The 12,896-nt window shown below is 45.4% G+C and overlaps 1 protein-coding gene across 1 annotated transcript in view; it reads right to left on the minus strand.

Moving 5' to 3' along the window:
• NUP210L (nucleoporin 210 like) overlaps positions 1 to 12,896 on the minus strand; it is a 444,253-nt gene that overhangs the window by 319,477 nt on the left and 111,880 nt on the right. The window contains exons 17-18 of the mRNA XM_078668895.1: positions 9,745 to 9,833; positions 8,459 to 8,563 (exon numbers count right to left, since the gene is read on the minus strand). Coding sequence (XP_078525021.1) covers positions 8,459 to 8,563; positions 9,745 to 9,833 — 194 coding nt within the window. The remainder of the gene's footprint in view (positions 1 to 8,458; positions 8,564 to 9,744; positions 9,834 to 12,896) is intronic.

Consider the following 12,896-nt stretch of genomic DNA (forward strand, 5'->3'; position numbering starts at 1 on the left):
TCCCTGTTGTTCCGACATTCCCTCGAGGCATAGTAACTTCTGAGTGGGAGAAGTGACCGAGGCTGACCTTACCACAGCTGCTGGGGCTTCCCTCCCCCGCACATGAGAGGCCGAAGGTATTTGTAGAATTAGTACGTTGGATCGCACAGCAGTATAGCACATTTAACCCTCCAAAGCATAGGGTCCAGCTGTCGCACCAGGGCCGATGCTGCCTTGACACAGAGACCCGGCCAATACGATCAGTACCTTCGGATGCGCAACAAGATTTCTTATCTCTAATGAAGAACTACAGACACGCACTCGCAGCCGAGGCGTCATGCTGCCGACCCATAGTGCAGTGTACAGTGCGGATGGGACGACTGTGACGGACGGCACACCTCCCTGCTTCCAGCTCTGAGTTTCTGTTACCTGGATTACTTCATCCTTTGCAATTAAATGTGGCACACAGCATGACGCAAATTTATTAGGTCACCAAATGCTCCTTTTTTCCTACCTGAAAATACGTAACACTCATGATAAGTGCTTTTACTAGGCACGGGGACACACTCACGGGATGTTGAGCCCACGCCGAGGCTTGAACAGGGATATCACGCTTCACAGACAGCACATCCGGCCGTTACGTCACATCCTCTCTTCTCCCGATAGTTACCCCCAAAGCACTGCAGGAGTACCCTTATTGCAGTGCCTGTCGAGCTTAACGATTTTTGGCCAAATGCATAGCAAGAGAGGCATACATGAAATGCCTTGCCACTTGCACGTTGTGTGATTACCTCCTGCTGGGGCCCTTCGTGCTAACACTAGTGGAGATGATTTCGGCGAGCTTGCTTTGGGCGAGACAGGGGAAAGGTATTTCCCCAACCCGTAGCACGTTAACGCGCGCCGGTGCTGCTTAAGCATGTATGCCACACCTTGAAAAACACGTCACTCCGCGAACACGAGCCCAGCCACTCTTATGCCGAAAAATTGCCACTCAAATTCACTCGCCCGCCCGATCTCGCCAGGTCAGCCCTGCCCCCAACACCTGCAGACAGGTACAGCCGGTCCTACCAGGCATCGCCTGGAGACCATAGAAAACTCCCACAAAAAAGCATTGGCATAGCCAATAGGTCTCGCCTTTTGGGACCTTATAAGTGTTTAGCCATGCAACAGTTCATGTTGTTGCAGCAAGGATATTGTGCTGCATGACTAAATACTCCTAAGGACCCAAAGGCGAGACCTTTTGGCTATGCCAATGCTTGTTTTTAAGGGAGTTTCAGAGACACTCACTGTAGAAAAATGCAGGTTCTGGTGCTGCCACTGGTAAACGTGGCACATGGATGTACGTATATAATGTACATCAGGTACATTTACACATGTATAAAAGTATGCACTCCTAGAAATTTGTGACTGCAACAACTTTTCGGGAGCAACCCTGGAATTTTCTGGAAATTTTAAAAGAATCCTACACTTATACCAAATGTGAGATTTAACCTTTAGAACTAAATGTACATTTTACGAAACAGGCCATATGGCTATTTATGCCACTTTGCACAGTGCCCCTTCAGCACAGAATGAATGTATGTGTACAAGTTCTGTAAAAGATGGAGTAACTGACCAGTACATTTTGTTATATAAGAGGCAGTAATAAATTGTTTCTATTGCTAGGAGTACTGACCCCATGATAACACATTTGTCGTGTTATAGATTGCCAAATAAATAGAAATTGAGCCATTTAGTTTACTTGAGAAGAAGTCCCTTGCCACAGGCTAGGGATCAAGGAGCAGTCAGTCCAGCTTCTGCAGACCTGAGCCCACTGTAACAGGGACCGACAACATTCTTGAAGGGCCATCGCATCTTCACAACAACCTAGGTAATGTCCCCTGCATTTTAATGTTAAATGATAATAAGCCATGATTTATTGATTGAATTCTTTTACCAAATCATTTTACAGGATATTTGAGCGATGGAACAACAATTCTTTGAAAGGCAGACAAAAGAAAGATAACAAATACCAACCGAAAAAACAAACCAATATGTATGTACTGTAAAGGTGAACTCATGAACAATGCATACAGTACTAAGGTAAACAATCAAGCCAAGTTTCAACTACAAGATGTGGGGAGTGTGACAGGAGATGACAGACCAACAAATCAAACAGCTCACCCACATAAGGGCAACAATCTTTGCTGGAAAAAACACCACCTCTGTAATCAAATGCCCTGCAGTTAGGAAGATGTATACAAGTGGTAAAGCTATGAGTGAGACATGCAGCCTCCACCTAGCTGGTAAATCTTGTGCAATCTCACTCACTACTGGTGCAGGTATTGTTTACTGCAAAAAGTAAAACATTCTTTGTGCTTTCTACAATACTCTCAGAGTAACAACAGTACTGCAAGACTATGCAAATGGAAGAAATGTGCTACACTAGTGATGAAAACTTGACAAAATATTAAGAAACCTTTTGATTTGCTTTTGGGAATGTATATATTCAATGTTGTGCTTGTGGAAAGCATGTTATTTTACTCTACAAAACAAATTCAGGATCAATATGTTTCGCATATATAAAGTGCTTTAAATGTCAAATGTCATGGTACTTATAGAGCGCACTGTCACCAGACGGTCACCTTGCGGTGTCGCCTATGCGGTTTCCTGGCGCTGATACTCATACCGCTGTGGAACCCCTCCTGGCTTTCCCTGTGAAGTGTCCACTCCTGGGAACCCCCAGGGTGAAGCCAGGCATCCTTAGCGCTGTTGGGGCCAAGCAAGCTATTGCCCAGAGTTGCAGCGTGGGGCCCGTGATTAGAATAGGCACCGAGGCGAGAATTAACAGGTCCAAGGAAATTGAGCCCGAGACCCCGCCGAGGCGGGAATCGAACCCTGGTCCCGGGCCAGACCTCTGCATCAGGGTCTGCCTCTCTAACCATTGAGCCACACTCCTCCACACTAATCTGTAGAAGATGAAATGGTATACCATCAAATGCAATTCAATTTTCAAACATATGTACCATGCTCCCTTAAAACTAAAATGCCTCAGCTCTACCCACATGAAATAATATATTTATTATAATGTATTTAGGGTGCAATTCACGAAATGTCCAGAAAAAAACATTGTAACTTTGCTCACAGATAATTACTTTTACATTTTGAGTATATTTCCAAAGTTTTGGGAATTCAAAAATACTTGCATAAGAATTTTAAAAAGCTACACTTGTGTAGATACGGGAGTACTCAACTATTTCTATATGTGGCACTGTAACAGAATCTTACATCTTGAAGGTTTTTGTACTTTTAAAATGTACTCTTTTTCTTTCACCGTTGGGAAAATGTTGTTTGTTAACGAAAACTCACACTCCCCCCAAAATCCCCTTCCATTTTAGGAGGATTTCCTTGTTGCTTGCGCCTTACAAACACATTTACTGCCTGCATTTGCAAGAAATAAAATCTGCATGTGTTTCCAGGGTGAGGATATATTTACAAATTATTTGGTAAATACCCTAAAACTAATAAGTGTGCATGTGTTCACTGTGGTTTGTGGGTGGGCAAGCACAGAAATATTTGAAAAATCTGCCACTGGCACTAGAACTGCGAACACAGAAATTCCACAATAATGGAAGAATTTTCAGTGTGCAAATCCAATTGTGAAAATAAAATGAAATCATTCTTGATTCCTTTAAACAGCAATGAGAGTTTCTAATCGCAAATTATATTTTTGTGCACCGACCTTGATCTCAGGTGTCCCAAAAGTTTTGGGAATACATGCAAAAAACATCCCAATGCCGAGAGCCTCTGTCTCTCGAACCCCAAAGACGTTATACATGGCAAGTGAAAAGATTTACCTTAGCCATTAGGACTAAGGGTGTAATGCAGGAGGGACGTATCTGGGCTGAACACCACTATGTGGACGTTCCAACAACATTAACCACCTATCAGGCAATTTTTCATGGACTGAGAGGCCAGGAGATGCGAAAATCACAACACCATTTAAGGAAGCAGGATGAACGTATGGGGGTTCACTGTGGCTGGTGGAGAGTGGTAAGAGCACCTAAGGCTTTAATAAATTCTCTGATACATACATAAAAGCTGCGTACAGGTATTTTGCTGCTAAGAGATATGTTTAAGTTTGCTCTGGCAATCACAAAACAGAAGCATCACTCAAGGGGTCTAGATCGCCTTCACAGGCACAAGGGTGTTCCACCTAAAAACAATCTGCGATAAGGTGTGAGCACCAGTTACCAATCACAAGATTAACGAAGTTGGGGGACTTACCCATGAATGCCTACTGAAAACCACATGCCTTTGTTGGTTGTTGAACAATTACACAGGTTACAGTCAATCATAATGAAAAGAGATGACGTGTTAACATTGCCAAAGCCTCGCCCAAGAAAACATGACATTCCAGAGGAACATGCGGTCTAAAAAGAATATTGCAATTACATTTTGAGCCATCTTGGCAAAAGAACTGTTAAAAGAAAGATCTAATTATACACTCTCTGAGAACATGTTGAACTTCCTCATTAGCTCTTCTTCGTTGTTAACGTGGGTTTGCTATAAAAATCACATTTGATAACGTACGTTTACATAAAAACCGTGCGTCTTCCCATCAGCCAGTTAATGCAGGTGGGCCAGTGTCTGCAGGTGGGTCAGTGTCTGCAGGTGGGTCAGTGTCTGCAGGTGGGCCAGTGTCTGCAGGTGGGCCAGTGTCTGCAGGTGGGCCAGGGTCTGCAGGTGGGCCAGGGTCTGCAGGTGGGCCAGGGTCTGCAGGTGGGTCAGTGTCTGCAGGTGGGTCAGTGTCTGCAGGTGGGCCAGTGTGGGCCAGTGTCTGCAGGTGGGCCAGGGTCTGCAGGTGGGCCAGGGTCTGCAGGTGGGTCAGTGTCTGCAGGTGGGCCAGTGTCTGCAGGTGGGCCAGTGTCTGCAGGTGGGCCAGGGTCTGCAGGTGGGCCAGGGTCTGCAGGTGGGTCAGTGTCTGCAGGTGGGTCAGTGTCTGCAGGTGGGCCAGTGTGGGCCAGTGTCTGCAGGTGGGCCAGGGTCTGCAGGTGGGCCAGGGTCTGCAGGTGGGCCAGGGTCTGCAGGTGGGCCAGGGTCTGCAGGTGGGCCAGTGTCTGCAAGTGGGCCAGTGTCTGCAAGTGGGCCAGTGTCTGCAAGTGGGCCAGTGTCTGCAGGTGGGCCAGTGTCTGCAGGTGGGCCAGTGTCTGCAGGTGGGCCAGTGTCTGCAGATTTCAGTGGCTACAGGTAGGGCAGCAGTTCTCTGCCATAATTGTATTGGGGCAGAAGCCTTACATGGCTGTTTCCCCTTCCTTTGGACAACGGATACGAAAAAATAATCAACAGGCTGGAGCACAGCATTGCAAGAACTTTAGGCAGATGTTAGGATATTGCAACAGTGACTAGGTACGCTACACAAATGCCGACTATTAAAACTAAGCTATACAGTTAACATCCAACTAACAACGCCTAACATGAAATTAATTTTAGTTTTTAGAACAATATGAAGGCCAATAAACACACATGAAATATACTCGAATCATGCATGTTGCCCGTGAAGAGCGAGTTGTTATAACCATGGTCGTTGATTTGAAAGACGTAGGTTTCTTATACACAAAGGGGAGTTTCTTAGAAGTGTGCATGGTATCTGCATAGGAGAGTGTGCTCATGAAAAATTTGCATTGAAACTCTAAACGTGTCGGTTCATCACAGGTATCCATGAGCGTTTATAAGACTATAGTGTGGTACTGCGGCTTTGTAAGCATATTGTTTTCTGACAAGTATGCGTGTGCATGTACACATACAAGCAAGTTGATTAGAATGTATTAGAATAACTATACATATACCTAGGTATGACATGGTGACCGTCAATAGGTGCAGTCAGTTATAAGATGACATCGTGACTATACCCAAATTCAATTACTGTGCTGCTGCTGCTTTTCAGTAAACAACTTGCGGTGTGCTCTCATTGATTCGGTATACTCTTATTGAAAGGGCCAATCAAACTAGGTACATATCGCCAAGCACTGAATGTATGTCTTTGCGGAACACAAAGCTAAATACGATTCCACAACATATCCTTGCAAACAAACAAACAAACAAACAAACAAAACAGATTTTTAAGAGTGCAAAGGAGGAAACACTCATTCAACGTTGACATATTTGTTCTCTAAATGTTATATTCTGCATGACTAAGCAGAGTGTTGATGCTGGAAGGTCGGACTTCTTTTAAATGGTAAAATAGAGAATATGTCATTTGTTAACGAGCGAGTCAACAAAGTGGAGAGAATTATTATTTTTTTTTTTTTTACTTGCCTGTGGATGGGGCTGACTTCCGCATAACTTCCAAAACTTCCTGGTCCCCAACCTGACTGACTACGAAAGGATCCGATGCGCCTACAAGGAACATATACCCCCCTCTGAGAAAATACAACTCAAACACCCCTAATCACTCTACCAGAAGCAAGTCGAATCCGAAACCTGGCCCTCAGCTTCGCTACATTCCCTTAAGGACAATGCTGCACATTACTTCACACCGCACAATAAGAAAAACACACAAGGGGCACAGTTCAAGTCCACCGTTAGCCCTCACACCGGACATTTTCCTGGGCGGGCCTTCGTGACTGTAGTTCCCTATCAATCATGTGATAGGCCAGAAAGGATGACTGCCCCGAAAAAGAAGGTTCGCCTATCCCGGAAGGGTCCTCCTCCAGCTGCTGCCCCGGAAGAGACGGCCATGCCGCCCCAGAAGTGTTCGCCTGCAGTTTGTTTCCGTTGGTTGGTTCTTTGTGAGTAGTACCTTAGCAGACCCCGCGGGTTGGGAAGGTGGGGAGTGTCTCCGGGCCGCGGAGATCGAGAACTCACAATGTAAGAATAACGGTGAGAGCGCCGGAACAAAACCAAACGGGAGGAGTCAGGAAAGGAAACAGGCATTGCCGGGAAATGGAGAATAAATGTTCCGGGAATGCACACATAGAAGCGGAGCGGGTGCCAGCCAATGGCCCGCGAGTGCATTTGCATTATTTTTGAGAAGCTGACCCACCACCTTAATTGACAAGGTGAATTGCCATAATAAAGCTGCCCTCTCGCCTTTGTTTTGTGTCTTGAGTAGACCGCTATTCTCTCTTCCAAATCTGACTATACAAACAAGCAAACAAATCCCCCCGGCCCTCACTTACCTAACGCTGGAACAGCACACCGCAAGTCGGCCTCGAGCGCACCTCAGAAGAGACGCGGGAGGACAGGAGCGTGATGCGCGTGAACGTGCACATTGACGTTCCCGTGCGTTCACGTACCTGAGTCGGCTCGTGCCCAGGTTTGGAGCAGCTCGTTCACAGCTCTGACTCCCTTGGCAGGGAGGAAGGTGACTATAGTCTCGTTGGCGGCAGCGCTTCGCGCTGCAACGCCAGCGAGACCTAAAAAGAGGCTACATTCTTACTGAGGGATTGATTGCTGTGCAATGCTGGTCTAATTAAATTTCACATACACCACTGGGCAAGATAGGGTGTATAAAAATCCCTCCATACTTTGACCAGCTGCACAGGATGAAGAGATTGTGGGCATTACCTTTCCTAAAAATTAAGCAAAAGTGGAAGGCTTATAAAATAAGCCCACCAAAGGCAGGCAGGACAAACTCCTGATTAACAGAGAATACTGCATTATTTAAGACATGTTTTGGACACTGAAAATGTAATAAAGCTACATCCCTTTGTCTCCCACACTGTTAACAGGCATATCCAAGTATGATAAAATGTGTCTTGTAAATTGTAATGGTTTTAACAGTTTAGTAAAATAATGGAATATAAATACCCAATAACTGTGTGGGCAGACTAATTTATTACCAATTATTAGTGTGGCAATAAGGATTGACCTTATCTAATACTATTAAAAATACAGTACATGGTGGGGGCTGTTTTGAGCTTGAACGAAGGATAAACACTGACACAAGGGCACTATTATTGTGGGTTACCTTTCCATGTGGTAAGGGTCACATGAAAGAACGTGTCTGCAAAGTGTGAGCGAGATCTCCCCCATCACTGTCTACTATGCACCACTGGTGTAGTGGGAATACTCCATATTGATCAGGGAAATAAAACTGTGTGAGCTGTAGGATCCAGCCACACAACCATGCACAAACATGCATACACACACGCACACATCTCGAAATACTCTGGCTCACCCGAATGTGAGCAGTCCTCTTGTATAGTTGAAATTGGTTGTTGCACGCCTCATCTCACTGCTTGCCCAGAAATTAGGGAACTACTTGCTCCATGTGCTGCGCATACTGACATACAACCAGACATTAGGAGTGCATGAACAAACGAGCTCTGGAAAGGTCTCAGCCAAAATAAGGCAAAGCCTAATGTCAGCCAATTTCTATCAGTGAAGTTACCCGGTCCATCTTTTTCTGATATCTTCCGTAATTCCCTTAAAGATCTGTTGCATATATTTGGCTCCAAATGCCGCCTTAAAAGAGCTCTGCAGACCCCCTATGTACCTTCAGGTCTGGGTGATTGAATATAGTGGCTTTCGATGGTACCACGGTGACATCATCCACAAGTAACAGCTCCACTGTCGCAGTCATGGGACTCTGGTACCATTCCTGGAGGGCAAATTAAAGGAAGGTTTTGATTCACAAATCGCAGCTGAACCAAAGATTGTAACAAAAAAGATATGCCAATTGCCAACCCAAAGATTACCTGTTTCCTCCATCCATCCACAGTCAGTGGGCAAAACCTGATTCATTACCACAAACTGCAAATTCAGACCAGCTTGTCATATATGCACTAGGACCATGAAGTGAAAGTCTGTACTGGTTGCCTTAATACATTTGTTATAGGGGTCACTGATCACTGTTTTCTCTTTCTGTAATTGATGTGCCAGCATCAACTCTGTACTTCCTTTCTGCTGATGATGCAGTCTCCTGTAACTGCTCCTTGTGTGTCAGTGATGCTGAAGCCAGTGCTTTGCACTCCCTGTGCGAGTCAGTGATGCTGCAGTCTACAAGTAAAATTTGCCTCTGTGCACACACTAGTGTCACAGTCACGCATCCTCTAGCAGACACCTATTCAACTTGTCATACTTTTCAAGGTAATAGTTTTGTTTCAGTCACACTTTTCTACAGTCACATTTGTCTCTGGAATCACTCTCTTTAAGCAGCCACACTTGTCCCTATAGATGCATATTCCCTGAGATTCAACTGTTAGCCGGGTTGTCACACTCTTCTAGGAGGTCAGCTCATCCCTAAGGTCACATTCATTCTCTGAGCAGTCACAATCACTATTGTGTGCACACTCATAAAGGCACTACACTCTTCAGCTTTTCCCTGTGTTCACACTATAGCAGTCCTACTATTATAATAGTAACACTAATTTATGTGGTCTCTGGGCAGTAAGACGTATCACTGTGCTTTCGCTCTTTTAGGAGTCAAGATTCATCGCTGTGGGACACCCTTCAACTGGTTACTCTTGCAGAGCACTCACATTTGCCCACAGAATAAACACTTGCTTGTGATCATAATTGTCCCTGTGGTCATCTATAACAGCCCTCACAATTTTACTTGTAAAACAACTTTTCCTTGTACTCAAACATGCCCTGTGTTCCCAAACGCGCCCACTTCTCTGTAGCCACACTAATTCCTGTGGTCACACTCTCCCCTCATTCACACTCTTCCTGGTAGTTATTATGAGCCCTGCAGCCACACTTGTCCCACAATCACACACTTATCTATACCCACACACATCCCAACAATCCACACTAAGAAAAGGCCCACATCTAACTCACTTGAGGGATGACTGTGTCCACATATCCCACAGAGGTGACGGTGACCAACAGTGATCCTTTCTTGTGGTCTACATGCAGGATCCGATGACCTACGAACAAAGCACAAAGTATTATCACACATTCGAAAAACATGCCTTTACGAAGCATTACCCTACATGCACTCATTGTACGTTTCTTATACACATCACAGGTTCTTATATATTACAGATGCCAGCAACAGCTACCGGATGCTCAGCAAGTACGTTAAAACTACCTCAGGTACACTGCTGTTTCATAGCTAAACTACAGCCCAAAACAAGATGAACATCTTTGGTAGAACTTTAGATAGCGTTGTGGTTTTACAATATTAATAAAGTAAGAACTATTTGAAGGAATTATTAAAAAGAATAGCTTACGTTTGTGAAAATATCTTTATAGCATTTGAATGTGCTGTTGAAGTTCTTTCACAAAGCTGAATTCTTGGTAAGTAGTAAATTATTTTGTTTTGCTATGTTACCTGGCGAAACATCCCTTTTTCCAGGCCCAAACCTTCCCCTTTTATACATACAAGTCATCCCTAAGGTAGACGACGGCTAACCCAGAGGGCAGGGCGCAATGTTAAGTCATACATGTCTTGGTAGTGAAAAACTCCCAAGAGTGTTTTTTCAATACAGGTCTATTTCTCCCGTAGGATATCATTGGGATTACGTTATTACATTTTTTAAGTGAACGTTCCAATTGGGAAGAGCTAAGACCTCCAAGACTGGTGTCTCTGGAATCACAATTTAAAATCACAACTTACGGTGAAGTTGTATTTGAAATTGCATTTGTAAAAATGCCACTCTTAGCAAGTTGGCATTTTCTTACTTTAGCCATTTGATGCCTGTTAAAAGTCTCTGATCACTTGTCTGGGGTAGGTGACAGACAGGTGAGCTTTGTGCCCCCCCCTCCCCTCAGACAGCCACACAGAATGGGAGCTTAGGAGTAACTTGATGGGCCATCCTGGGAGAAGGCAAGGGAGGAGCAGGAACCAACTTCACTTACACCTGAATAGGTTGAGTCCTGTCCCCACACAAAGGGCAGCATAACCCTGGTAGTGAGTCTGGAACCAGAGCAGGAAGGGCAGGACCTCTATGTCCTTCAAAGGCCTGTCTTTGATATCTCCCCTACTTCACAAGCCCAACTAGGTATAAGAAATGGACCGCTGCACTACCACTTCAGAACACTTCCGGATCTGTGACTACTCTTCCAGGAAGAAGAACTGCTGTGCTGCTGAAGGACTGCCACTCTGTTGGATTGCTACTTGCTGGACTCCTGCCTTGCAGTGTTGCCCTGCTGCCTGCTGCTCCCTCTTACATGGGTGAGAAGGACTGGGCCTGATTCACTTGAACCCAGAGTGACTCTAGGGCTAGCTGGCTGGCCTCCTCATCTGAAGTCTCGGGGACATAAAAGACTTCCAACCATCCTGCTCCTGCACCTGGACTCTTCCACATGCGAGTGTGCCCTGCCAAGTGGAGTCACTTCAGTCCACACCAGGAACACGGCGACCCGGGAGAACGCGAATCTACTCTATCTTTTCGTTTGAGATTAATTCTAAGGATTTTGACCCTCGCTACCGATCTCTTAAAGCGACTCCTGGGTACAGCATATCCTCATGACATTTCTGGGGAATTGCGGAGTTTATATATGGTTTTACGCATCACTGAATAACAGATTTCTGAGATTGCACACCGGCAACACCTACTCCTTGACACAGGGTGCGGATTTCACATCCTTGGTTATCACCATGAAGGTCACGGGCCCTGCTGTGTCGGAAATATCACCGGGAGAGCGACCTCTATTCTCGACACAGCCACATCAAGCTCTGAGGATTCGCGCAAGCGATGAAACACGTGTCGCTGGCTGTTTTTCTGAATAAAAGAGTCACATCTGATTGTTCCTATACAGGAGATCCCCATATTTTCTGTTGCTTTGTTGATTTATGTATTGTATTCTGACTCATATACAAACGTATTGTAATTTTTTGTGTGTGCATAGGGTACTCTTTCTGTTCACTTCAGTTCTGGACCCTTAGAAGTGGGCCTAAGATGTTTGCTTCAGCGAACCGACACATTCTCTGCTGCAGGAGCAGAATCACCCCATCGCAGCTGTTGCGAAGAACAGAACCGGCGCATTGCCTTTGGAACCACCCCTGACTGACTGACTGACTGAAGTGTTTATAAAGAGCTCGAATGTCGCGGCGTCTTGGCGCTATAGTTCAGAAGAGCAGATGTGAGCACATTAGGGCAGGGTAAAAAGCCAGGTTTTTAACGCCTTCCTGAAACTGAGTTTGGACGTTTGTGCACGAAGCGTGGGGGGCAGCGAGTTCCATAATTTTGCAGCTTGAATGGAAAACGATTTCCCCCCCCATCGAACTCTCCTGATTTTAGGCTGACATACTAGGTCCTGGTTGGCTGACCTCAGAGCGCGTGAGAGTGCGTGGCGGGGCAGGAGTTTAACGAAATCATCAGGTCCCTTCCCATGTAAGGACCTGTGGACCAGGCAGAGAGCCTTAAACTGTATTCTGCGTCTGACTGGGAGCCAATGAAGTTCCCGTATAACTTTAGACGTTGGGTGTCGCTTTGGGAGGTTCAACAGGACCCTAGCAGCGGCATTCTGAATTGCCTGCAGTTTGGTCAGTTGTTTTTCTCCTGATCCCAGGTAGAGTGAATTACAGTAGTCCACTCGGGACATTACCAGGGCTCCCATTACTGTCTTTTTTAACGTGGACGGGATGTAAGGCAAGATTTTTCTGAGCACCTTGATATTAAAGAATCAGGCCGACGTCACCTGGTTGATTTGTGCCCTGCAGGATAAATCTTTATCCAGCAGAAAACCAAGATTCCTAACCTTGTCTACTGGGCTGGGACAGGACCCTGCCTCTGGTGGCCACCATAGGTCACTCCAGACGGATGGGGTATGACCGAACTCTATAACTTCGGTCTTATCCGTGTTTAATTTAAGGAAATTGTGGCTCATCTAGTTTTTTACCCCTACGAGGCATTTCCTGAAACACTCCGCTGTAGCCTCAATTGATTGAGAAATCGACACCACAATTTGTGTGTCGTCAGCGTAGGACACTAAACGCAGGCCATAGGATCTAATCAGGGCAGCTAGAGGTGTGACATATAAAT

This window comes from Lissotriton helveticus, chromosome 12 (genome assembly GCF_964261635.1).
Source record: "Lissotriton helveticus chromosome 12, aLisHel1.1, whole genome shotgun sequence".
Lineage (NCBI taxonomy): Eukaryota > Metazoa > Chordata > Amphibia > Caudata > Salamandridae > Lissotriton > Lissotriton helveticus.